At 57.8% G+C, this 27186-nt stretch overlaps 1 protein-coding gene across 1 annotated transcript in view; it reads left to right on the forward strand.

Annotated features, from left to right (window-relative positions):
* The first annotated feature begins 364 nt into the window (after positions 1-364).
* The window catches only part of OLFML2B (olfactomedin like 2B), a 31488-nt gene continuing 4666 nt past the window's right edge, over positions 365-27186 (forward strand). Inside the window, exons 1-6 of the mRNA XM_029933416.1 lie at positions 365-433; positions 1951-2214; positions 3963-4070; positions 16399-16575; positions 21985-22210; positions 23923-24432. Of these exons, the coding sequence (XP_029789276.1) occupies positions 365-433; positions 1951-2214; positions 3963-4070; positions 16399-16575; positions 21985-22210; positions 23923-24432 (1354 nt within the window). The remainder of the gene's footprint in view (positions 434-1950; positions 2215-3962; positions 4071-16398; positions 16576-21984; positions 22211-23922; positions 24433-27186) is intronic.

Here is a 27186-nt window from a genome sequence, read left to right on the forward strand (position 1 = left end):
GCTTCGTCCAGTGCCCCTTTACGGAGTACTTGTCTTGTTCTGTCTGACTCCATCGTCACACACCCGAGTTCCCCTTCTGTAGCCCCAGGTGGGGAGAGCCAGTCTGCAGCCCAGGCGACTGGAAGCGACCGGTCTCTGGAGTGTTCCAATTGTTCTCTGCAGAGAGAACCAGCACCGCGATGCGATGTGCGGCGGGGGGTGCCGTCATCCTAAAGACAGGGAAGGCTGCGGGAGGGGGCCTTGAATGCATCTGGCGACCGCACTGGGTCCTGTCTCCTTCCCAGAGGAAGAGAAGTCCGCTCCCCTCCCTTGTCCTAGAGCCCCCCCCCACCATAACTTCCCGCTGTCCCCTAAACTGAAAGCCATGAACATCCTTCGTGTCGGGGCTCTGAAGGACCCGCCGGCCCTGAAGCCGGACCCTCTGGAAGGAAGGGTTCCACTCAGGGCCTCAGAGCACACTCCAGAGGGAACTTCGGCAGAGTTTCAGGGAGTGGACAGCCACAATTTACTGTCAGCCCCCGCGGACTGGCCGCCTCCGCCACCCTGCACGGCAGCTCCTTCGTCCCCGCAGCCCTTCTGTATTTGACAACAGCTCTAAAGCAAATATTAGTGTTAGAAGAAACCCAACCTTTGCAAGAAAAACATTACAAGCCTTCTCTCCCCCCGCTCCCCAGCATCCCAGGAACATTTCCACTCCAGCTAGGTCTGTGCCTGCCTGCCGAGGTCATTAGTCAAGTGAAAGGAACCCTTCTCCGTGCCTAGAAAGAGCTCTGTGGCTTTGGGGACACAGGGTCTGTAGAGGAGCAGGGTAGGAGGTGCCCAAGGATGGTGGCTCCAGATAGCCTGCTGCTGCTTGTTTTCCAGCCCCAAGAGGCTGGCCGGGGCCGCTGCTCAGGAGGAAACGTTTGGCATTGTAGAAGCAGCAAGCCCTGCCAGTTTGCTCTCCTGGCTTTGGCCTAGGGTTTGGGTTCAGAAGCTGTTCTAGGAGCCAAATGAATCCCTCTCTTTTTCCAAATCGAAGCTGTCCTTTGAGGGCTGGATCAAATACCGCTTCCTCCAGGAAGTCTCCTCTGATTGTTGGCTGGAGCCACTCTCACCAGGTCAAGCCCCACCCACTGCACTGCCCCATGTCAGGGCACTTACCACCCTTTACCTGGCATGGCTGTGCCCTGTGTGTCTCCTGCACAGAGTGCCTTCAGGTGGGCTCTCTGGCCCGTCTGCCCACCTGTCACAGCTCCTACCACAGCTCCAAATGGGCACTCAGTGCTCGGTCATTGAGTGGACAAGGATTGAAGCCAGTGGCTTTCACATTGGGATGTCAGCTTTCCAATCCTCCCTTTGGCCCCTTTCTGCTTTTCCTTTTAAAATAAAAAAGGTTTTTTTTTTAAAATGTTTTTTAAATGGTTTATTTATTTTTGATACAGAGAGAGACAGAGCATAGAGGGGGAGGGTCAGAGAGAGAAGGAGACACAGAACTGGAAGCAGGCTCCAGGCTCTGGGCTAGCTGTCAGCACAGAGCCTGATGCGAGGCTTGAACCCACAAACCATAAGATCATGACCTGAGCCGGATGCTCAGCTGACTGAACCACGCAGGCGCCCCTCCCTTTCCTTTTTTAATCTCAACCTGGATTCTCCCTAAGGCAGGGGCTGTTGGAAGAATGATGAGGCTCATTTGCTTTTTTTCCTTGAAATGAAAAAAGCGAAGGTCCCCTGAGAAGGGCACAGCTTTCCAAGACAAATGAAGAGAGCTGAACCGCTCGCGCCTTCAAGGAAACTTCAGTGTCAGCAAATCGCGTTCCGATGACCACTTCTCTCCACAGTTCGGAGTTGTCTGAGGTCTCGGGCCAGGGCGGACGTTCAGCGGGGCGCAGCGAGAGGCCTCGCAGGCGCTGGGCTGCAGGAGCCTGGATCTGCACACCCAGCCCTTCCTCGCTCTCTCTCTGTGTCTAGCTGCTGGGAGACTATGACAAGGTCAAGGCGGTGTCTGAGGGCTCAGACTGTCAGTGCAAGTGCGTGGTGAGGCCCCTGGGCCGAGACGCCTGTCAGAGGGTCAACGAGGGGACCTTCAGGAAGGACGACTTCTACACCGTGGAAACCATCACGTCCGGCTCGTCCTGCAAATGTGCCTGTGTCGCACCCCCGTCGGCCCTCAATCCCTGCGAGGGAGACTTTCGGCTCCAGAAGCTGCGGGCAGCGGACAGCCGGGACTTGAAGGTAGGACCGGTGTGGGGCGAGGCCCTGGGCGGGAGGGCGCCTTGGGGACCCAGGACCCCGGCAGAAGCTGTGGTAGGGGCTGTAAGGCCTTCGAGACCTGTCCTGGCCTGTAAAGGTGGGGCGTGGCATCCGGAGTGCTGTGTGTGTCCGACCTGGAATCTCTGCGCTCACTTACAAGCCGAATGTGTAGGGGCGACTCCGGGAGCAGAGTGCCTGCATCTCCCTGCGGAGCTGGGGAGGCCGGGCCTCGGAGCCGCTGTCAGGCCCAGGGGCCAAAAGAACTCTGTGTTCTTCTCCCAGAGAGCTGTTGCCACCATTTACCATGGGTCCAGCACACACTCTAAGGAGGCCAGAGACACAGAGGAACGGGCCTGTCGGTCCTCAGCCCAGGGGCCCAGGGTGACCAGGGCAGGTGGGCCTCAGCCTGTGATCCTGGCCCACAGGGTGGGGGAGCTCGGGCCTGCCTGAGGCGGCTGCCTGGGGTGCCTAAGGGCTTTGTCACTTTGTCACTTGCTTCACTTGCGGTGGCGGGGAGGGGAACGGGCAGCAGGGGGGAGTAGGGGCACGGCCTGGTTTTGCAGTCAGACAGCCTTGGGTTTGAAGTGTAGCCCTGCTGCTCCTTGCAGTGTAAACCCACCCAAGGTGCCTACCCAGCTTGCCCGACCACAGCCCGGAGGGGGGGTGGTGTTGTCTTGGGAACCAATGGACGACCCCACGGAGGACTCGGCACATGCCTGATGCGCAGTCAGGGTCCGTAGACACTCGTCCCGTTCCCGACCAGCCAGCGCGAAGGGTGGCCGCCGTGCCCGGGAGCGGGCACTCGCTGAGGCCCACGGTGGAGCCCCGGGGAGCCGCGCGCCACCCCCCCCCATCTCAGAGCTGCGGCCCCACTGTTACACTGCTTTCTGAACCACCCAGTTTCGGGATTGGACTTCCTTCTAGAACAACGGCAGGCGAAATTTTGTCGCGCGCTGATAGAAAATCACCACGGTGCATGCCAGCGAGACGTCTTTCTGTGGCTCTCGCCCACGATTCGGCCACTTGCTGGGGGAGGCAGGGCTTCTGAACACCATGAGCTTGGGGAGCAGAGCCGGCTGCAGCGTGTCGGGCAGATCTGGGGACTGGTCCTCGGCAGGGAGGCTCAGTGTATGCATCTCTTACCTGCCCCTTGTGCTCTGGGTGACCCGGATACCCCCAGAGCCTTGGCCACCATCCTCCCAGAGTGCTGGCGGGAAGGACAGCATTCAAAGCACTGAGAAGGCCCGCACCCTCTCAGCATGCCATCTCAGAGATGGTTCATGGGCTCTTTTACCCCAGGGTTAGTTTCGTTTTTAGCATCAAGGGGAAACCATTGGTATCTTCCAGGGTGAACAGGAAAGTTGGGTGTTTCAGAAGCTTCGAAGGCATCATAGTGTATGAGTCACTTTGTTGAGTGTTTATAGATCACCCCTTGTGGGCCAGGTGCTGTACTAGAGACCTTGGGAAGCAAATATGGGGCTTGCTGGGAGCTCACAGTCTGATAGGAGAGACAGGCATGCATGCAGCCAACAGAACAGAAGGGGGATGAGCGATAGGTGAAGATGTGCAGACTTCAGTCTTTACTTGTTCTGGGACTGGGCCATTTTCTCATCTGGGCATTCCGGTAGGCACAGGACCCCTCTGTGAACGTGTTTCCAAGAGCCCCCTGTCAGGCCTGCAGCCTGTGTCACACCCCAGCCCTCGGCTAACACGCTCCTCCTGTTCCGTAGCTCTCTACCATCATAGACATGCTGGAAGGCGCTTTCTACGGTCTGGATCTGCTGAAGCTGCATTCCGTCACCACCAAGCTGGTCGGACGGGTGGATAAACTGGAGGAGGTAAGAAGATTCTGGGTTGCCGTGTCTTTCTCCCCATCTGGCCCCAAACTATTCAACTTCCCACAATACTTTTTTCAGAAAACGTATGTCCTGACTAGACTTTACCCATCCTGCGCTTTGCGATAAAAACATATACATAAAACACTGCTTCCAACCCCTGCCAAATTGTGGCCGACAAAGGGAATCAATGAAACATAAATGTAAATATCACCTTTTTTCATACACAAAAACCATATAACCAATGTATTTTTGTTTTTTTAAGTTTACTTATTTTGAGAGAGAGAGAGAGAGAGAGAGAGAGAGAGAGAGAGAGAGAGAGACAGTGTGTGTGTTCAAGAGGGGAGGTATAGAGAGAGAATCCCAAGTAGGCCCTGCACTGTGAACCCAAACAGGGCTGGAAGTCACAAACCGTGAGATCATGACCTGATCGCAAACAAAGAGCCAGATGCTTAACCCACTGAACCACCCAGGTGTCCCCAGCGGATTTCTATTTTTACCTTGACTTCCAGGGAGCTCAGAGCTACACGAAACATGAAAGTACAATAGGCATCTCACTTCTGGTTTCAAGATGGCGGCCTCTCCCTTATGGGTGTGCGGTGGTTCATTTCTTCTGGTCTGGTCTGGTTATTTTAACTGTCCTGCGCTCTGTCTCCGTACGTGTGCGCGTGTTTGTGTGGCAACCCGTCTCAGATTCACGTTTGAGAAGGAGGACGTGAAAAAGGTCACTAATATGGACTATTTCCACTGGAAAATGGTCAGGGTCCTCGCCCCCTGGAAGAACAGCCTGACGGTATAATTTTCAGACGTCACATGGTTGTGACCGGGCTCCAGGGAGACGTGTGGCTGGCACCGTGGTGTTCAGGGGGCCGTGTGTGGGGTGGGTGCCTGAGATACAAGTCCTTCCCCGCCGTCGTAACCTTGACACTGTTCTGTCACCGCCGTGCTTTAGCGCATGGATAAGTCATTTAATCACCAGAAAGGACATTCGCTGCTCAGCCTTCTTGGTCAGGAGCTTACGGACCTGTCATTGACCAGCATCCAGGTCTTGAACGGATACTTGAAACAGTGACTCAGAAAATTAGGGCTATTCAATCTAGAATGTCGCTGTACATGGCAGGTTTAGTAACGGAATGATTAATTAGACCCACAGTCTTCCTGAAAAAGTGGGGTTTTGGGGGTTCCTCCTGGAGGAGCTGGGGTTCCGTGGTGGCTGATCAGTAGCCGTAGGATGTGAGAGATAAGGCTCTTTATTTGGTTGGGCAGAAAGAGCGCTCCCTGGGCTAGCAGTCGGGCCGGGGCGCCCTCTGTCCTCTGCCCCCAAGCAGCTGTGTCTCACCTTCTCCATCCGGAAAGCGGGAGAGGTGCCCCACGTACCTTGCATGGTTGCTGAGGGCATCAACAGCGAGCTAATCATTTTGGAAACACGTTGAAGTGGTTAGACAGGGCGCTGGAGGTCTGGCCGAGGACCGAGTGGGGCAGTGCCCCCTGCTGCCCTGTCTGGGCCACTGGGTGGTGATGAAATGTCACCCCTGCAAGGTTGCTGTGGCCCCTGGCTTACTCTGCCTTATACCCCTTCCTTGTCCGCCAGCCTTTAGGCTTCGCTCCCTGCCCCCACCCCCCCCCTCGTGCCATGATGGGCATTTTCTGACGATGGCCACCAGCTCTGGGAGGGTTGGTGGGTCCCCGGGCATTCACTTACCAGGCCTGATGAGAAGGGCCAGGGCCCTGGAACGTGACCTTCACAGACAGTTCGCAGTGGCCAGCGGGACCACGTCGGCCCTGCCTCGCTGAGGACGTTCCCAGGAGAAGCAGGCCCCACGTTCTCCCTCTGCCCCCAGAGTTGGAGGCCGGAGTGGAGAGACTGGGAACGCTCAACTCCACCCCCTACCAATGGGCGTCCTGGGGGCTTGAGACCCTTTCTCCCTCTGAAAACTACTTCCTGATTCTTTCAAATGGGTTGAAAAGGAGCTAAGCCAGGACCCAGGTCGTCCTTGGAAATTGGAAAGGTCATCTTCTCCCCTTGGCATCCAGCACCATCCAATGTGCAATGCCCCATCTGAAAAAGGGTTGTTTTATATATATATATATATATATATGGGAACAGGGCGGACGCCACTTCTGCTCTCACTTGGTTTTCATTCTGTCTTAAGAGCCTGGAGGAGGCGCCTGGGGGGCTCAGTCGGTTGAGCATCTGGCTTCAGCTCAGGTCGTGATCTCACAGTTGGTGGGTTTAGGCCTCGCATCGGGCTCTGTGCTGACAGCTCAGAGCCTGGAGCCTGTCTTCGGGTTCTGTCTCTCTCTCTCTGACCTTCCTCTGCTCATGTTGTGTATCTCTCTCTCTCTCTCTCTCAAAAATAAATAAAACATTAAAAAAAATTAAGAGCCTGGGAAAGGCAGCTCAGGGGGTAGAGCGCAGTGCTGGTGAGGCCAGGGTCAGGCGCCCAGCCTCCGAGAGCCTTGTTTGAAGGCCGTAGTCCGCTTCTAGCCCCTCAGCAGCGGAGCCCTTACTGCTGGCAGAGGAGACAATTTAGTGGGTTAATTTGGTGCAGTTACCGCATAACTGGATTTTTGCCAAAATCTATCGTAGTTCTATCAGTGAGAGTGATCCCTTTTTTTGTCTTTTTCTTTTCTTTTTTTTGACAGTGATCTCTTCTATAAAACCGTGGTAAGTTTAGTAGCAAAAGCTGGCTCTTTATATTAATAATCCCTTATATTTATATAGCAATTATGGTTTTTAAACCACCCCATACACATTCCGTACGTTTGTTCCTGAGAGCCGGGCAGGCCGTGGGGCCCGTGGAAAGTAGCAGGGGAATGTAGGCAGGAGCTCAGGGCTTCTGGCCCCTTGGCCGGGCTCTCTAATAGGCTTGTAAGCTGCTTTGAGGCATTGCTATCTGCCTGACAGGCATCACTTTTTCCTAACCAGAGCTTAAAACAATAGCTCTTCCAAGGGAACTCTAGGCAGAACTGTGGCTGCATCCCATAAATCCTGTTAAATAGGATTATCAGGCGTAGGCTCCCCACGGCAGGCAGCCCGAGGCTCCAGCCGCGGCGTGGCACTTGTCACCGACGGGACGGGCCCCGGGGCACGGCACCGCCTCCGGCGTGGCATCCAGCCGCTCGGTCTCCTGGCCGGTCTCCTGGCCGGCCTGGCTGCCTCCGTCTGTCTGTGTGCACTCAGTGAAGAGGCACGGTGTCGGGTAAATGGAAAAAACACTCGTTCTGCGGCCGGGCTCGGCAGGAGGAACGGAGGAGCAGTTCCGCTCTGGGTCCGTGGATAGTCTGGAATCCCAAGGAGAGTGCTTTGGAGGTCAGGCTGGACACGGGGTCAGATTGGAGGGGCGTCTTGCCCAGAGGAGGATCAGAGCGTGGCAGCAGAAGTGGGCACACGTGTCTGTGCCCGCCCCCGTGTGTAGGAGGGCGCAGGAATGGAAACTGCATTTGCAGATGAACGAGGAAGGAGAGAGAAAGAGAATCTAAACTGTTAAGAGTTTCACCTTTTGGTAAAAATCAACTGAGAGCTTCACTTCATAGATTCTGGCTAAGGTTCGTTCTAAATGGTAAAACCAACCCACGTGTAGAAAAGTACACACACAGTGAACGTGCAGCTTAAATTATCACAGAGCAGGGGCGCCTGGGGTGGCGCAGTCGGTTAAGCGTCCAACTCTTGATTTGGCTCAGGTCGTGATCCCACTGTCAGTGCGGCACCTGCTTGGGATCCTCTTTCTCTCACTCTCTGCTCCCCCCAGAGCTTCTGTTCTCTGTCTCTGTCTCTCTGTCTCTCTCTGTCAAAATAAGTAAACTTAAAAAAAATATTGCAAAGCATGGAGTGCCTGGGTGGCTCAGTCGGTTGGGCATCCGACCTCGGCTCAGGTCATGATCTCACAGTCCATGGGTTCGAGCCCCGTGTCAGGCTCTGTGCTGACGGCTCAGAGCCTGGCACCTTCTTCAGATTCTGTGTCTCTTTCTCTCTCTGCCCCTCTCCTGTTCATGCTCTGTCTCTATCTCTCAAAAATAAATAAATGGAAAAAAATTTTTTAAATATTACAAAACAAATGCCCATGTAATTACCACCTGGCTCAAGAAAGCTCAGCCCCCCACATGCCCTCTCCTCCCCCTCCCCCAAGTGAACCTCTGTCCTGACTTTTCTGTTAGTTTCCTTGCTTGTTTCTTTTAAATGTTGGCATTACCTAAGGATGCATCCCTAAGTATACTACTTTTGTCTGTCTGTGAATTCTAAGTTAAGAGTCCTACAGAATTGTGTGTGTCAGTGTGTATGCACACGTGTGTGTGCGGGGCTTCTTTCGCTCATTTGTGTGCTTTTTTAAAGATTTTATTTTAGGGGCGCCTGGGTGGCTCAGTCGGTTAAGCATCCGGCTTCAGCTCAAGTCATGATCTCATGGTTCGTGGGTTTGAGCCCCAGGTCAGGCTCTGTGCTGACGGCTCAGAGCCTGGAGACTGCTTCAGATTCTGTGTCTCCCTCTCTCTCTGACCCTCCCCTGCTCACGCTCTCTTCTCTCTCAACAATAAACATTAAAAAAATGTTTTTTAAATAAAGATTTTATTTTATTTTTTTAACATTTTTTATTATTTTTTTAATGTTTACTTTTGAGAGAGGGAAGGAGAATGTGAACAGGGGAGGGGCAGAGAGAGGTGGGGGACAGAGGATCTGAAGCAGGTTCTACGTTGACAGCAGAGAGCCCGACATGGGGCTCGAACTCACAAACCATGAGATCATGACCTGAGCCAAAGTCAGATGCCTAAGCAACCAAGCCAGCCAGGCGCCCTTCAGTTTTGTTTTTAATGGTGTTTAGGTAAATTCCACACCACACATGGGGCCCAAACTCACGACCCAGGTATCAAGAGTTACGTGCTCTACAGACTGAGCCAGCCAGACCCCCCTTGATTTTAACAGTTACCCACGTTGTTTTGTGTCCGTAGTTCCTCTGCTTTCATTGCCGGGCAGAGTTCCATTGTGTGACCGCACCACGCCACTCCGATCGCTCTCCTGATGACGGATGCGGGTGTGTTTTCAGTTTTGTGACTTTCCCCAGCCCTGCGCGTCCCTGGCCGTGTCCCTGGTCCATGCTCATGGGCGTTTCTCCATGGCGTGTGAGCAGGAGGGAGCTCCCGGGACAGTAGTCCTGCTCCTTGTCATTTGTCGGGGGCACCGCCAGCCTGTTTTCCCAGGCGGTAGTCCAACTTTACATTCCCCCCAGCAGGGAATGAAAGGGCCACGCCCGTCCTCACCAGCCCCTGGTGTGGTCAGCCTCTCTAGCTTTCGTCAGTTTGGAGAGAGCGGGCCATTTCTCCGTTATCCAGAACCCTGACCCCCCAAACATCTTTCCTGTCCACCCCACGGAGGCCTGAGACCCCTCGAGAGAACTGGCCAGTGGCCCAGGGGCCTTTGCAGCGGCCGAGCAAGGCTGACCCTCTCCTGGGAGGGGCCGCCAAGGGGAAGGGCATCCAGGGAGCACGAGTTACATTACAGTCACGGGTGGGTGGGCACAGAGGACAGGTGCCAGCAGAGACGGGAATCACAAGTCTAGAAGGAAAATCTGGGGCTTCCAAAGGCAAACCCCGTTCACTGCATGGAGGCCTGGCGGTGGCCCGGAGGCCGAGGAGAAGACTTTTACCCCCAGCTCGGAGTGCCCCTCGGGGCCCCAAGCCTGGGGGTGGACTCCGAAGGCCGCGGGACAGTCATGGGGGCCTCCACCCAGTTCTGAGTACTGCTTCTCCGAGCGGATTGATTATCAAAGTGGAGAGAAGGACAGAGACAGGTCACTAAAACAATGTCTTCCAGCATCAAGGTTTTAGTAACATTAGGTTGTTCCTATACAAATTGCAAATCTTTGTGAGGAAGTGCCCTGCCCCCTCTTGGTGGCCGTCACCACTCAGGAGTGCTTGGACACACGTGGGACTATGTATGCTCATGCCCGCGTGTGTGCGGGTGCACAGTCCCTGCTCCTGACCTAGCTGCAAGCCGTCTTCCCTGAGAGTTTTGTGTCCAAGTACGATTTAAGATCGATGATGCTAAAAAAAATAACGGGACTCCTGGTTGGCTCAGTCAGTTGAGTATCTGACTCTGGGCTGTGGCTTTGAGCCTCACATCGGGCTCTGTGCTGACAGCTCAGAGCCTGGAACCTGCTTCGGAGTCTGTGTCTCCCTTTCTTTCTGCTCCTCCCTTGCTCACGCTCTGTCTCTCAAAAATAAATAAGCGTTAAAAAAAGTTAAAAAAACAACCCTCTCTGATGTAGTTAGCAGACTCAGAACTGGCCTGCTCCCCAGGACGAGCTGGCACAGGCTTCGCTGGGGCTGCCTTTTCAACCCTAAGGATCTGGTGGCCTTGGTGTTTCTGGTCTGCCCGCCTGGCTGGAAGGGGGAGATCTTTTCACCAACTAATAGGAGAATGTGCTCCTGTCTGTGCAGGCCTTGCTGTGAGTCAGGGGACCGTGTCCTTCCGGGCCTCCCTCTGCCTGCCCCCCACGCCCCTCTAGACGCCCCCAGGACTCACTGTCCTTCCCGAGCAGACCTGCTTGTGAGGTTGGTCACGTCCGGTCTCTGGTGCTCCAGAGCAGCCTAGGACAGAAGTGTCCCCACCCCGTCTGACCACCGTGTTGTCATCGGGAAAAGGGCTGGAGATCACGGTTCCTAGAAATGTTTCGGCTTTCATGTCATCTAACCCAGTTACATCTGCACGTGGTTCAGGCATGCGGATTTGTCTCCTTGTACGCACTTTAAACCCCATTTGTCGCTGTGGAAAGAAGGGCTTTCCTTTCGGCTAACCAGACCAGAGGGGTGTGGGTCCGCCCTCCCTCTGCTGGCCCGGGGGCGGCTCAGAGCTGCCAGGGCGTGAGCAGCCCATGGCTGTTGGAAGGGGCGAGGCTGCCCTCAGAGCAGGTCACCAGCAGAGGCCTGGGACTTCCTGTTCTTTGCTGGGCTGACTGGCCTTCCAGGCTCTGGACTTCTGAGGGCACCCTGGGCCGGAGCCACCTCTGTTTCCGGGTCCCGGCCCACCCCCGGAGCGGGCTAGATGTGCAGCAGCTGTGGGGGGGGGGCGTGATTGAAGGCGGCAGCGGGGGGCCCCGCACCCAGGCCAGCCTGCCCGGCTGTGTCAGCCGTGGTCCGGGATCGCGCCGCATCCTGGCAGCTGGAGCACCGGCTGTTTCTAGCTGCTCTTACCCCCCAGCTCTCTCACCAGGGGCTGGAGACAGCTGTCGGCTGGGGTGGCTGTCCCCGGCCACCTGGTCCTCGTTGAGTCCTGGACGGCTCGGGGCGGGTCGGTTGCCTGGAGTGGGCCTCACCACCCCCCCCGGGGTCCAGGCACCCCCACACTTCCTTCACCCCCTCGAGGAAGGCCGTTCTCTGTGGCCATCTGTCTGGGGCCCTGTGCACTCGCAGCCGTCGGGCGATGGGGTCAGGTGGCTTCTGGGACGTGGGGACACGTGCCTGCTGTGTGACCTAGGGCCCAGGCCTGGCCTGGCCACAGTCCCGCTCCGTCTCCCCCGCAGGTGTCTGGTGCGTCTTTTTACAACGCAGCAGCCTTGGGGTCGTTGCCTTCCCTCCTGCCCGACCCACCAGACCTCAGGCCCCTAGCGCTCTCCCCCCTGCCCGTCTGCTGCTGGGGCCGCAGGGGTCCCGCTGCAGCCTCTCCGGGCACCCTGAGTCCTGGCCCGTGCCCGGTGTCGCGCAGGTGGTCCCCCGTTCTGTCTCCACACCGGGCCTGCCAGGGGGGAGCATCAATATTCCCGGAGAGGTCCCCTCACCTGCCTTCTGGTGGCGATGGCGGAGTGGGCTGGTCCCCAGAGCCAGCACCTTCCCTCACGGCAGCCCCATCCCTGGCTCTGGAGGTGGAGGGGAGCCTCTTCCTCAGGTCCCAGCCCCTCCGTCTCCTCCAGGCACCCCCCCCACCTTGTCCAGCAGCTGGATGGGGTCAGGACACAGTCAGTACCTGTGGGACAGCTTCCCCCTGGGCCCCTACCTCGCCCTTCCCCCCTCCACCCGACCCTCCGTGGCCCTGGCCAGCTGTGCCCCCAGCTCCACTTACACCCAGCCCCTCGCCTGCGCCCTCGCTGAGTTTGCACACCTTCCTGCCTCTGGTATGTGCTCATCCGGCTGTGGTCAGCGTGGGGCGCTGGTCCCCTTCGTGCCGTGGGCTGGCTTGTACCACCCCCCTAAGCCCAGTGCCCGACTGATGTCCCTCTAGCACGAGCCACTGGCTCTTCCTCCCTCCTCCCTGCCCTCCTCCTCCTCGGAGCACCAGGATCCTTGGGGGCGGTCGTGTGGTGTGCTGGCTCCTGCCACGCAGGCACCTGCCTGCCCCCTCACCCCGTTGCCAGCGGTGCCCGTGAGCCCAGCTGCGCTCACCGGGGGCGTCACACCTGCCGCTGTCCCAGAGGGAGGGGCCTGAGGTCTTGGGGTTCACTCTTCTGCCAGGGCAGAGTCTGGAGGGCCCGGTGTGGGCCGGCCTCCCCTGTACTTGCTGAGAAGGGCCCCACAGGGCAGCAAGACTCTTGGGGGGCCTGCGGGGGGAGCCCTGCAGGGCCAGCAGCCCCAGGGGCAGGGAGGTGGGGTCCATGCAGAGTGGAGCCCGAGGGCCTCGGCCCCCACCTTGGAGACGATGTCCTTGGCCTCAATGGGGAGTCAGAAGCTACATCTGTCACCTCGCCCTGACTTGTCACCAGTTGGTGCTTGCTTCTTCGTTGCTTTCCTCCGCTCAGCAGAGGGTGGTCTTCACAGCAGGGTCCTGGTCCGTGGGGCTTATGCTGGACGCCTCAGTGCCCAGCACTGAGCACACGCAGCCTTGGTGGAGAAGTGACACCCGGAGCCGCTGTGGCCATCGGGCCGTGTTGCCTCAGGACGTTGTGAGTTAGCAGGGGTGACACTGCGCTCAGCACGCGCTCGTGGGTGTACAGGAAGGCGCGAATCCTGGGGTTGCCTGGCTGGCTCGGATGGTGGAGCACGAGACTCTTAATTGGGGGGTTGTGAGTTCAAGCCTCACGTTCGGTGTAGAGATGACTTAAAAATGGAATCTTCAGGGGCACCTGGGTGTCTCAGTCGGTTAAACGTCCGACTTCAGCTCAAGGTCATGATCTCACAGCTTGTGAGTTCAAGCCCCGAGTCAGGCTCTGTGCTGACAGCTCAGGCCCTGGAGCCGCTTCAGGTTCTGTGTCTCCCTCTCTCTCTGCCCCCTCCTGCTCGCACTTTGTCTCTCTCAAATAAAACATTAAAAAAAAATAAACAAGCATTAAAGAAATCTTAATGAAATCTTTAAAAACAAACAAGAAATGTGTGCATCGCACTAAGGCTGCAGGCACTTTCCTGTGGCAGCAGAAGGCTCTGGGTCATACATTTTGGCCCTTTTCCCAGCAGATGTACCCCAAGCTTCCTACCGGTAAGGCAGCCCTTCTCAAACTTTGTTTGCATATCGCCTGGGGGTCTTGTTAAAATGCAGATTCTGATTTTTTTTTTTTAACATTTACTTATTTTTGAGAGACAGAGAAAGACACATCATGAGCAGGGGAGGGACAGAGAGAGAGGGACACAGAATTGGAAACAGGCTCCAGGCTCTGAGCTATCAGCACAGAGACTGACGCAGGGCTCGAACCTACGAACTGTGAGATCATGACCTGAGCCGAAGTCGGATGCTCAACCGGCTGAGCCCCCCAGGCGCCCCAATGCAGATTCTGACTCTGCAGGTGTCGGGGGTGGGGGGGGTGGGGGAGGGGAAGCCCAGGTTGCACTCCTAACAAGGATTTAGGGGATCCACCATTTCTGCATGTCTCGCATGTGCACATGCGTATCTTCTCAGGTACCCTGAGACCACACTGTGATATTCACAGGCCCCTCTGGGCTCCCTGTGGCTCAGAGAGCTGGCTGAGCTCCGGGACCCTCCCTGTGACCGGCTCCGTGGTCCCACAGATGAACTGTGGAAGCAAAGGCCAGGAGGATCGGTGCTGGGCTCAGCTCGGCCACTTTTGTTTCTACCATCTTGGGAAAATCACCTCATTCCTCTGGGCCTCAGTTTCCCCGTCCTATCTCCTGGGACCCTGCAGAAGCCTAGAAATCCCAGCTGCAGCATCCTATGAAAACTACCCAACACGTCTCACGCACTTACGTGTGTATTAACTTATTTACGCCTGATAATCCACAGGGGAAATCCTAGTATTACCCCATTTTGCCCCTGGGGACAGCGCAGCTCAGGGAGTTTGGTTTGTGTGCGATCAGAGAAGTAGGAATAACAGGGACATGCAAGCTAGACGGCCCCCTCCAGAATCCACGCTCTTTACCACAGCCCTTGACCGCCCCTGGCAATGGCGGTCAGGAAGGACGGCCCACCTGTAGACGGCTCACCCCAGGGGTGGGGGGGGGCTCCCTAAGAAAGATGCCTTTCTCGAGGGCTTCCTCTCCTCTCTCACAGTTAACTCTGTGCAGTTGAGGGAGATGAGCTTAGCCTGAGCCCCACGAAACACAGCAAGCCCTTCCACGGCTGGAAACCTGCCAGGGTATGAAATGCCAGGAGCATGGCGTGGCTGGTGGCCTGAGGCTTGGTAGACTGGTGCGGGTGGCCCCCACGGGAGCCACGGGGGCCGCTGTGTCGGGGGGTGGGGGTTGCTGCCTGCCCGGATCCTTCCACAGCCCGCTCGGAGCTGCCGCGGCTTCTCCCCTGGGACTTAGTGCCCTGCCAGGCTGCAGGGCTGTGCCCAGGAACGTACGTGCCTGTGCGGCCCCCATATCTGTCTGGTGAAGGAAGATGGAAGGCAAATGCATCCTCTGTTTTACGTGGTGGCTTCCTCTACCCGCCCCGTGAACGCCGCCCAAGGAGAGCATCACATCTAAAAACTCAGGGGGCACCTGGGTGGCTCAGTCAGTTGAGCGTCTAAATTCAGCTCAGATCACGAACTTGATCTCATGGTTCGTGGGTTCGAGCCCTGGGTTGGGCTCTGTGCTGACAGCTCGGAGCCTGGAGCCTGGAGCCTGCTTCAGATTCTGTGTATCCCTCTCCCTCTGCCCCTCTCCGGCTCACACCCTATCTGTCTCTGTCTCTCAAAGATGAAAAAAAATTTAAAAATAATTAAAAATAAAAACTCAGATGCCCATGCAAGCTAGAACGCAAGCCAGACGCAGCGTCGGACCTCAGCGCCGCAAGCCTCCCTCAGAATGACCAGGGGAGGAAGGGCACCTCTGAGGCTGTCGATAATTGTCCCAGGTTCAAGTCCCGTGCAGCATCCCCGCCTCTGGGGCACTGCTCCTCGCCCAGCCCCTCCCTCCTCTGCCCTCCGTGAGCCTCCCACTTGCCACCCGCAGAGCCCAGTGGTGCCCGGTCGCCTTCCTCCTGCCGCGGACCTTTTTCCCAGTTACACTTGGCATCTCCCCGGCACCCCCAGAGCCAGAACCCCAGGGTGTCGTGAGCCTGGCACCCAGGAGGTACTCCCCAGGGGTGGTGACGGAGACGTACCTTCGGTCCCTTCCCATGTGGACCAGGTCTGCAACCCGGTTCACTTGCCAGGTGGGAGTCATCTCGGGAAACTGTTTTTATGGGTAAATAGGGATGTTTGAAACCAGCCTGTGGGTTTTCCATATAAATGATGCTTTCAGAGTGCTGGGGGATAGTTTGCGTTCATTAGAAATGCAGGTTGAGTAGACATCTTTGGTCTCCTCCTCTAAAATTGCTTTACGAAACCCTTCTTTCATTCATCGAGTGGCTGGCTCACATGTATGGGGTGCAAGCAAGTGGAATTCTTTGTAATGTTAGTTCCCTCCCCGGGTAAAGACGCACTGTGTGCAAATGACAGGAAAGGGGCCAGGTGCCCCGGTGCCCCAGGGACAAGGCAGCGTCATTATTAGGAAAGCTATGGTGGTTTGGGTAGCATTTCCAGCAGCGGGACACCCTGGGCCACGCTGCCCAGAAATACTGCCTGGGCTCTGGCCCTGAGCGCGGGGCTGGACCTCTCCGGAGCCCCAGTCGCTTCCATGCCGATTTCTGAGCCTGCTTCCGCATCTCTGGCTCCAAGCCAAATGAAGATGGTTACCAGCTGCCTTCCGATAGGCTTCAGTGCACTTTCCTGGATCTTCTTTTCATTTTAAATTGTTTTTAGCATTTATTTTTGAAGGAAAGAGAGACTGAGCAGGGGAAGGGCAGAGAGCGAGGGAGACCCAGAATCCGAAGCAGCCTCCAGGCTCCGAGCTGTCAGCACAGAGCCTGATGTGGGGCTCGAACCCACAAACCGCGAGATCACACTCTGAGCCGAAGTTGGACGCGTAACCGACGGGGGGCCCCCCAGGCGCCCTGTCACGGATTTTCTTTTTACATTTTTTCTCTTCTCAGGAAGTTTCCAAAAACCTCACCAAGGAAAATGAGCAGATCAAAGAAGACGTGGAAGAAATCCGAACGGAGATGAACAAGCGGGGGAGAGAGAACTGCTCCGCGAGCCCCCTGGGCAGCATGCCCGACGTCCGCTCGGCCCTGCAGAGGGATGCGGCGGCCGCCTACACGCACCCCGAGGTATGGCCCCCGGGAAGCCCGGGCCAGGCTCTCACGTGTGCGCAGGGCTTTGCTGGGTTTGATTCTCTCACGGTCATGGTCTCTTTTGTCTAGTTGGCGGTTCTGCAGGTGTGATGGGGCGGGGCTGACGGCACGGTACCTGGAGCCCCGAGGGGCCCCGTGAGTAAGTGGTGAGGCCAGGACTCTCCATCGCAAACCTTGCTCCTGTCATCCTACCCCGTCCCGCCTCGGTGAGCCTCCCTCGAGCTGCTGAGGAAGGAGCGGTGTGCTCGCAGGCCTGTCCGGGGCCAGCATGGGTCACTCGGCTGCCCGGCCCGACGTGTGCAATTCGCACCAAGCAGTGCCCGCGGCAAGCCGCGCTCCGCCAGGACGCGGCGGCAGGGTCCGTCTGCTCCCGCCTAGTCGCCTCCCGCCGACCCAGGCACGAAGTGGAGGGCCGTCTCACGTTGTCTGGAGTGATGCCGGAGGACCTGCTTGCTGAAAAATGCCCCCCTTGACGCTGGGCTCTTCCGGCCCCAGTTACTACGTTGTGCTGCTCTGCCAAGGGCTGCATGAGCTCCGCGCGGTCCCGTGGCTCCGCGTGTCACCGCTGCACGAGCTGGTGGTCTGCGAGGCGGATGCCCAAGAAGCAGTATCAGTTTGGGAGCTTACCCAGGAGAGCAGAAGAGGAAACAGGCACATTTTGTGGCAGGATTTGAAGAGCGTGGGATGCGATGAGTGAGCAGGTCTGATAAGGGGCCCCTGGCACTGGGGAGTGGCAGCAGTTAAGAGAGGCCCCGCCTACTCTAACCCGGCCACGGTGGACGGCAGAGCGTGGACTCCAGGGGTGTCTCCAAGTTGTCCCGTTGTGGGAGGCGGCAGGCAGGCGGCGAGGGAGGGAGCAGGGCTTTGGATGCTCAGAGCCCCTGAGCTGCTGCCGTGCACTGTGACGTTGAGAAGGGCCACGTAGGACCCCGTGGCCTGGGCCATCAGGAACTGGGTGGGCTGAGGGAGGCTGTCCGCCGGTGCTCGGGACGCCGGAAACTCATAAAAGAGCTGCCAGGCGGGCAGCCGCTGTGGGCCAGGGGAATCCTGGGCCCGTGTGTTCCGAAGGCAGGACAGCGGTTCGATGGAGTCTTTGGAGGGCAGAAACCCCGGAGACCGAGTGGTGCTTGCACCCTGCTCGAGGTGTGATTGAAAATAAAGCCAGTTCCCAACCAGAAAATAAGTATAAGGAAGGCCAATAATTTTCTGGCTTTGCCCATGATGACTGCTTTGATGATTTTTTTGGAAATACATTTCTTAAGCAATTATTTTTATTCTTGTTTTTAGTTGTCCCAGTGCACGAGATGCTGAGCACATAGTTAGTCAGCTTTGTGGGTCATCCTTGAACAAATCTGAGCTTATAATTGTTTTTAACATTTATTTTTGAGAGAGAGAGAGCACTTGTGGGAGAGGGGCAGAGAGAGAGGGAGACACAGAATACGAAGCAGGCTCCAGGCTCTGAGCTGTCAGAGCCCGATGCGGGGCTTAAATTCACAAACTGTGAGATCATGACCTGAGATGAAGTCAGATGCTTAACTGACTGAGCCACCCAGACACCCCAAATCTGAGCTTCCAAACCAAAAAGCTGAGGACACGTGGGCTGGCAGGGAACGTGGAGGTGCCCTTTCCCCACACCGAGGACCCAGCAGCTCCTGTCTCGGCCCCTCTGGCGTCTTCTGCTGGCTTGGCGCGCATCAGAGTCAGGCGTCCTGCCCTCTGGCTTCCAGTTTCCCAGCCGGCCGGGCCTGAGAACCGTCTGTTGTCTTGATGATACATTATGTGGGATGTTCAGCCACCAGACTCATATTTCCTGAGGGCAAACGCTAAACCAAATCAAACACACCAAACCCGTTTTCTCCTTGCTCAGCAAAGCCCTTTCCCCTCCTGAAATCCCCATTCAGCACACTGCTGAAGTGAGCACAATCCTCCTGTACCCGGGAGGTGGGGGTAGAGCCAGGAGGTGGCGGGGGAGCCCAAGGCTAGGATCTTCCGGCCCCCCCTTCATCTTTCTATCTCTGTAGCGAACCCCATGCTTACAAAGGGAGCCAGTGGGGTGCTGGGTTTGGTTGCTACTTTCCGGGTTCTTGCTGATGAGGTTGGGGTTTCTCGGAGTGGCGAGGGGCCACTGATTGGCGGCCTCTCTCCAGGAAGGTCCTTGCCTGGAGGCTTGGCAAGAGGCTCTGGGGGCCGGGTTGGGAGTGGGGACACAGGGACGCCAGGAGTTGAAGTCATACGACAGGCTCTTGGATTCGCGGAGAGAGGAAATCGAAGCGTGGTGGGGGCAGCTGCTGCCTGGCGCAGCCTGTCGCCAGCGAATCCAAGGAAATTATATGTTCTCTGGCAGAGGCTGCCGGGGTCTTGCTCCATCTCCTTGGCTGGGGAGAAGGATCTGCAGCTCCTGCCTGTCCCGGACAGCCTGGAATTAGAGGCAGTTCCTGGGGTTCACCATGAAGAAATGACAACCTGCTTCTGCAATGCGGAGGGAGGCCAGGGGCCGGCAATTAGCCGGCCCGCAGCGTCTGAGTCAAGCGCTTGGGGCCTTTCTCAGCTCCCCAGCCTCCCTCCCCAGTGGGAAATGAGGGATCCCCAAGTCTGCTGGGCACCAGCCAGACCATGGCCCTGTGGGCTTGGGGACGTAGACGAGTATTTGGTCGCTGCTCTGGGCATGCGGCTCAGCGTCGGGAAGAGCGTAGGCTCCGAAGACGGCGGCCCTGGGCCTAGTTCATAAGTGCCACCCCCTCCAGCCACTTTACTGATTGACCTTCAGCAGAATCACTAAATGACCCTGAGCCCCTCTTTTCCTTATTTGTAGAGTGTGGATCATGCTACCCCCCCCCCCGGCCCCGTTGTTGTAAGGGTTAAAAAATAACGTAAAGGGACATGCCGGGTCATGGTGGGAACCCAGTAAAAGTTGTCACTGCGGGCTACGTACCCCTGCATCTCTCATCAAGCTCAGGTCACCAGCAAGAAATGGGAATTGAGGAGGGGGCACGTAGCAGGAGCGGGGCTCCCCTGGGCACGCGCCTGCCCCTTCCTAGAGGGCTCCCTGGCCGCAGCCAGGGGCGGCTGGCAGAGGGGCGCCCCTGCCTTGCAGAAGTCAGTCCCCACAGGATGCCGGGGCACACGGGGCTGCTGTGTCTGCTCTGTCACCTCGGCTCGGCTCTTCTGTCACGGGAAAACCAGGACGGCCTTGGGGGTGTGGTTGGGAAGGACTCCAGGTTTTCTGCAGCCAGATTTTTAAGGTCAGAGCAAGAGCCTTGTTTGCTTCTTCCCAGGCAGAGTGAGAAAGCTGGCCGTTCCGGCTGGGTTCCCTCTAGCTCCTATCCTGTGACCCTGAAGGCCCCGGCCCGCCTCCCAGACCCTGGGCCGCTGGGGACAGAGGTTCTGTTTCTAAGTGGACTCTGCTGCTCTGGGTGGGTTTCCCTGGGGACAAAGGAGCAGGATTTAGGGGAGCTTGCCCACCTCATCGTGGGGAGGAGGGGGTTTCCATGGCTAAGGGGGTGACAGGAAGCTCCCTCTCCAATATTCAGCCCCTGGAGTCCTCCTGGAGCAGGTCAGGGCCACACCCCTTGGGAACTGTGTGAGGTCCTGGCTTCGAACTCTGTTCCCAGGAACCTGTGCCCAAAGTCCGTTGTTTTCAGTGGTGGCTGCTGGCGCCCCAGGGTTGGGGGCGGATACGTGACTGGATGGACCAACACAGGACCAGAGAGTGGGGACACAAGAGGGCACTCCCTGGGCAGCAGGTCCGCGGAGGACAGGCTGGTTCTTCCGTTTGACCAGAACCGGCCCGGCCGTGTCCTCTGGGCGCCCAGCTGGCTCCGTCGGAGGAGCGTGCGACTCTGGATCTAGGGTCCTGAGTCCAAGCCCCACGCCGGGTGTGGAGATTACTTAAATAAATGAAACTTAAAAAAAAAAAAAAGGCAGAATCCCGATGCTAGTCACAAATGTAGACCGTTCCTTGGGATTTGTTCTGATTAAAAAATCCAGTATAAGAGGAGTGCCCAGGGGTTTCAGTCAGTAGAGCAAGTGACTCTTGATCTTCGGGTCATGGGTTTGAGCCCCGTGTTGGGCACAGAGATCACGTAAAAGAAATTCAAAGTACATATTAAGGAACACCGCCCAGGGGAATCAACAATGAGCAAGAGGTGATTGCTGTCTTTCTGAATCCTTTCTGTCTAGAGAGACAGAGTCTTAACGCTCATGGAAGGCCGGCTGGGGCAGGGGCTGTGATCAGAGAGCAGAGTGGGTCCATCAGAAGGCCCGCGTCTGCTATTGGCCCGTGGGGGGGGGGGGCCCGGAGGCGGGCAGAGCTGGGCTTGGTGGCTGACGGCGTGAGGCCATCAGTGATGCCCGTCCCCACACCCCTCGTGGTCACCAGATGGTTTCAGGCCAGACCAGTTAGGAAGAGCGTGGAAGATGCCTTCCAGCCGAGTCAGCCTCCCTTTCAAGGAGCTTTTCCAGAAGCTTTTTCCACCAACTCTTGCTCACCCCACTGGCCAGAAGGTCTTCCCGTGGCTGCTCCCGCAGAGCCAGCTTCCCCCTTCAAAGGGAACGGGGAGACGGGATTTGTGGGGTCCATGCGAAGTCTCTGCCACAAGGTGCAGAGTGAGAATCGGGAAAGAGGTTAATGAAGAAGGAGAAGGGCAGGGACTGTGTTCTCGAGGACGTGAGATAGCCGGGTCTTGAGAAATGGGTAAATTATGACAGGTAGCTGGAGAGGGGAGGTGCAGGGGCTTCCAGCGGGAGAAAACGCCCGAGCACAGGCCCCGCAGCTCAGGAGAGCCGAGAGTTTGAGGAGTCAGCCAGGCAACCGAGGCGCCGAGGACGGGCGAGGGCGGGGGGCGCACGACAAGATGCAAGAATGCTGAGCTGGGCCCGGGTCGGTGCCCACGAGGGTGGTCAGTACCCGGCCGGGCACTTAGGGCTTTATTCTGGGTGCGTCCAGGAGGATGCGGGGCAGTCCCTTCTGATCGTGGGAGAAGCTGCATCCTGAGGGGTGCGTCCTGGTTCTCGGGCCTCAGGTCCCAGCCTGGGCACCGTCGCCCCGCACGGACCTCCCCGGAGACGCTGGAGACGAGACCGGAGGCACTGGGAGGGAAGCACACGCAGGGAGGTTACAGAGACACGTTCTGGAGCCACACTGCCTGGGTTCAGACCTCGGTGCTACCGCTTACCTGCTGTGGGACCTTGGCAATTTCCACGACCTCTCTGTGCCTCAGATTCCCAGTCTGTGAGTGGGAGTGATGAGTGATAAAGAAGGACCCAGGGAAGGTTAGCTGGCGCACGCGGACCACACAGGCCGGTGCCGAGGCTGCAGCATCGCCTCCGCCGGCCCCCACTGGTCTGCCTGGTGACCTGGCCTTCCCTTGTGTCCTCTCTGAGCAGTACGAGGAGCGGTTTCTGCAGGAGGAAACCGTGTCCCGGCAGATCAACTCCATCGAGCTCCTGCACACGCGGCCCCTGGCCCCGCCCGAGGTGGCGAGGCCGCAGCAGCCCCTGCGCAGGCAGGTGCACCTGAGGGGCCGGCCAGCCTCCAGGCCCACCGTCATCCGAGGCATCACCTACTACAAGGCCAAGGTCCCCGAGGAGGAGAACGACATCGAAGAGCAGCGTGAGTTGGGGTTGGCAGGGCCCGCCCCCCAGAGGCGGGCTTGGGAGGGCGTCACGGGGCAGGGGGAGGACCCTGTGGAGCTTCGTGTCCTCTGAGCTGCACGCCCCTTCTGGGGCCCTAGTACTGCAGTAGCCTCTGGGGCCAGCTGGGTCGTGGGACAATTACCTGCAGTTGCCAAGCACCCAGAGTTCCTGCCGCATCGTCTCACGGTTTGCTGAGCAGCTTTGGGCAAGTCGCCTGACCTCCCTGGGCTTGTGGAGGATCACACAGCAGAGCTGCGAGGGGCTCCCGTGCCCCCCAGGCCTGGTTTCCCAGTTTGCAGATGAGGACACTGAGGTCTGGGGGTGGAATGATGTGCTCAGACCCGCCCCTCCCCTCCCCCCAGTGGTGTGGCTTCTCCCTGTTCCTGCCCCCCTGGGCTTCTCCCCCATCCCTTCTCACAGTGTGTGCCCACCTCGCTGTTGGCATAGTCACTTTGCCCCTTTAAAAACTTTTTTTAATGTTTGGTAATATTTGAGAGAGCACAATTGAGGAGAGACTGGGAAACAGAGAACCTGAGGCAAGGGCAGAACAGCTCAGAGCCTGACGCGGGGCTGGAACCCACGAACTATAAGATCATGACCTGAGCCGAAGTCGGACGCTTAACCAACCAAGCCACCCAGGCACCCCTTGCCCATTTTTAACCTTGTTTGTTGTATTTTTAAATTACTGATCTATGGGATTTTTTTTCTTTTACATGTTCTGGACCAAGTCCTTTGTTAACTGTTTGCCCTCCAAGCGTTTCTGCCCACCCGTGGCTTCAGTTCCTTAATGGTGGTTTTAACAAACAGATGAAACGCAATTCACTCTCTATTTCATCTGTGGTTAGATTTCATGTTCTAAGAGATCTTTGTCTCCTCGTTTTCCTTCCCTGCTCAGAACCGCGCACAGTCCCCCTGTCGTGCACAAGAAGAGCTCCAGTCCAAACAGCACCCAACCCCATGTGACGTGGCTCATGTGTCCTCCCTGAGGCCTCTTGTTTCTCTCCCCTCACACCCTCCACTCCTTCCTCGCTGGCCTCCTTGCTGCTCCCCAGCTCCGCAGGCAGGTTCTGACCTCAGGGCCTTTGCACTGCCGCTGTTCTCCCCAGAATGCTCTTCCTCTGGTGGCTGCTTGGCCAACTCTGTCACCTCCTTCGGGCCTCTGCTCATCTCCGTCCTGACCACTTTGTCACTACTGCCAGTCTCCTTTCCCTTCCCCGCTCTCCAGACGAGCCTCGCCCCACTCGACTTTCTCCCCCAGGTGCCGTCAGGCGTGCTACCTGTTGAGTGTCCGCACTGCCGGACAGGAGCTCCGTGAAGGGGAAGGATGTTTGTGCTGCTCACTGTTGTAGAACAGCCTCCATGCGTGTCTGCAGGGGGAAAGGCTGGGGGTGGGGGGTGGGTGGCTTCCTCCGGCTCGGCCACGGCCACCGCTGTGTGTCCGCCCGGTGCCCCGGAGACGGGGTGGGGCTGGGGGCAGTCTGTTCAGAGACCCTCCGGGAGCCACGGAGCCCTCCGTCTCTGCTGCTCCCCACCTTCCTCTTCTGAAATCCCAGCCGGGCTCCGTCTCTGAGTCAGGCTGTCGTGTTGAGGGAAGAAATCCGGGTATCAGTCTGCCAGATGCACCTGCTCTTGCTCGCCTGACAGTGCTCTTGTCCCTGAGTCACAGATGACCTTGTGTTTGTTTCCCAGAAGACGAGTTTTTCAGCGGTGACAACGGAGTGGATTTGCTCATTGAAGATCAGCTCCTGAGACACAATGACCTGCTGACCAGCGTCACCCGCAGGCCGCTGGCCACCCACCAGGGCACCCCTGGGATGAGTGACACACAGACCTCAGCTGCGGCCTCGCCCTCAGACCCCGGCACCCCTGAGCCCACCCTGTCCCCCTCCGTGGGGCAGTTCCCAGAGCCACCCCGGACCTCCACATCCCCCGGGCCCACTGCGGAGGCAGGCCTAGAACCTTCCACTCAGGCACCAGCCACCACCGTGGCCCACACAGCCACCCAGCAGCCCCCCGCGTCTGCTTCTGTCCCAGGGGCCTCCGGGGACACATCTACTGAGGTGCCACACAGGGCCCTGGAGCCTCCCACCACAGTCCCCACAGACTCTCTGGGGAGAGATGCTAGCACGGGGCGGGGCGGAGCTTCTGCCAGCCCCACGCTGAGCCCAGAAGAGGAGGATGACATCCGGAATGTCATAGGTGAGTGCCTTCTGCCTGGCCCGTCCTGTGGGGGGGGGGCCCTGTGTCCCTCCTGGCGCCGTCACAGGGGGAGGCTGGATGGAGAGAGAGGAACCAGATGGTCCGACTTCTCCAGAAAGCAGAGCAGGTGGAGTTATGCCTTCGGCCAGTAATGAATGTTAACAGCTAGGGTTTGTGCCTTCCAAGTGCTCCCTCGAGCTGAGGGGGGGGGCTTGTTTCCAAAGCAAATAGAGGTTCGCAGAGCTGGGGCCCTGCCTGCATCGGGCAGTCTTGGAAACGCCCGTTGTGTGCTTCTCCCGTCGTGGGGACTGGCTGCTTGGCAAGGACTAAGTGAAGTGTTCGGCAGGAGGTTCACCAGGCCATGAAATAACAAGGGGTTCTTAGTCGTGGGGCCAGGGAGGGGGAAATCCCAGGATAACAGAAAAGAGGGGGCAGGGGCCCCAGGGCCTCGGAGAGCTCGGGGACATTGCTGCCTGTGTGATGAAAGCTCTCACAGAGGAGCAGTGGAGACAGGAGCACCAGCCTGACCGATGCCAGGAAGGCTGGACACGCTTTCCTGAGGGGGTGTCATATGAGCTGGGTTTTGACAGATGAACAGGAGTTTTCTAAACAGAGAAGGGAAGCATTCTGACCGATGGGCCTCAAGGAGCAGACCATGTTCCAGAAGCATAGAGAGTGCAGCCCTCGTCTGTGCCCCATTCTGGGGGCTCCGCGGCCACACAAGGACTCTCGGAACCATGGCGCGTGGGGTGGGGGGAAGTCGACAACAGGTGGAGGCAGGAGCTCTGGGTGTTTCTCCCAAAGAGAACTAGACCCGGCTTCGGTTAAGTCACCACCGGTAGTGAGAACAGTGTGAGCCGTAGTTTCATCAAAATGCTTGTGCAAGACCTCACGAGCTTTGCAGAAGACCTAGTTTGCCTTCCTCCTGTGTCTTCCTTCTTCCGGATCCTTCCTCACAGCAAGGTGCCCGTAGCTTCTGTCAGGCCAGGTGGTGGACAGAGCACCTGCTGGGAGCAGCCCGGTCTCGGCCACTGACAGCTGCGTGACCTTGGCCGAATCCCCGCCTTTCCATGGGTCTCAGGTGAAATTAGAAGTTTGCTGAAGACCGTTTCCTCCGTGAAATCCCATGGGGTTTTTGTTGTTGTTTGTTTTGCGGTAGGTTTATCAGGCAGTGATACGGCAAGAGAGTCTTCCTGGGGGAAAGCCCAGAATAAGGGCAGAGGGGCAGCAGGAAATAAAGGAGGCACAGATGCCAGGGCAAGACCTTGCGAAGCTTGAGAAGGAGGCAGGCAGATCCTGGGCCATGGAGGCCGGGGCGGGAACAGGAGAGAAGGTTTCTTCATTTTCTTTTCCTTCCGTGGGGGAAGCGAGCTGGCCACAGTGTAGGCGGCGGCCCCTCCCTGCACGGAAAGTCCAGTCTCAAGCCGCAGGGCCTGCTCGATTTCTGCGGAACATTCCGGGGTCTGAGCCCGACGCGCCCACTTCCGCACTGGCTCTGGGCAGCCTTGACCATGCTCACGGGACCGCAGGCCCCGAGATCAGCACTGTCCCCCCTCCCCTACCCCGGGAGTGGGCTCCCCGGTGCCGCCGAGCCCCTACCGCTTCCCCCTTGTGGGGAGGACAGTTCGTCCGGAAACGTACACTTGTCCCTGCACAGGTGGCTCAGGCAGTGACAGTGAAGACAGGCCACAGTGGGCCTCACACCGGGTGCCCTGGGCGATGCGGTGTTATCAGGAGTGGGGCTCTGCTGTGCCCGCCCGCCCGGGGGCTGCCCCCCTGTAACTGCCAACATGTGCCTTTCTGGGGCTCTCAGGACTCTGCCCCCCACCCCCGGAAGCCTGAAAGGCTGAGGCCCAGGCGGGGGAAACTGGGGTCCTGGTGCCCATTCACCTGGTGGGAGCCTGCGGCGGGGAACCAGTTTCTCATGCTGTTCAGTATTCCTTACCTGGAATGACATTGGCGCACAGAGGGTATGAGGTTCTGCTTAAAGACCGGCCTGGAGGGTTTTTCAGAAGAAACCCCTCGCCTCTGGGCTCCGCCGCAGAGAAGACACGGGTTCGAACGTCGATGTGGTGTTTTTCTCTAACACCGAGGGGTGGAAAGAGAGGGTGGCAGAGAAGGAGCGGAATTCTGCGTCTCGGGCGGCGTGGCCTTGGCTGGCTTCGTTCAGGGGAAGCGTTCAGCGTTATCGCTGTCAAGCGGCTCCTGTTAGCATGGATGGGATTTCCTTCCGGAACCTTCTCTGCCGCCCCCTGATTACCTGTGCCTGGCTGAGTTAGGCCAGGTGGCACCGTGTCCTCGTCGCAGTGAAATACAAACCATTTGGCTGAAACCGACCCGGGCCACTAGTCGGCTGCCCGGGGAGGCCGTTGGCTGGCTGAGTCTGGCGGTTCTGACTCTGCGCTGTGTGAGGTGCGGTTCCGTTAGACGGGGCTGCTTTCGAGAGGAACGTCCCGTGCCATGCTTTCCAAATCTGGTTTTGCGTGTCCTGAAATGTCTACCGTGACCCTCAGGGGACCGGTAAACCTTTCAGAAAAGCTCCAAGAGCAAGTAAATTAGAATTAACTTCAGGTTATGAAAACAGGCATTTGGCTAAAGTGTAGTCAGTGTAGGACCAGAAAAGGAAAGATCCTGTCAGTGATGGGGGCCAGCTTTCCAGGGAGGGTCTGCCACCATCCTGGGGCCTGGGGCGGGGACAGTCACCATCCTGGAGTCTGGGGAGGGTCTGCCACAGTCCTGGGGCCCAGGGAGGGG

The sequence above is a fragment of the Suricata suricatta genome, chromosome 3 (genome assembly GCF_006229205.1).
Source record: "Suricata suricatta isolate VVHF042 chromosome 3, meerkat_22Aug2017_6uvM2_HiC, whole genome shotgun sequence".
Lineage (NCBI taxonomy): Eukaryota > Metazoa > Chordata > Mammalia > Carnivora > Herpestidae > Suricata > Suricata suricatta.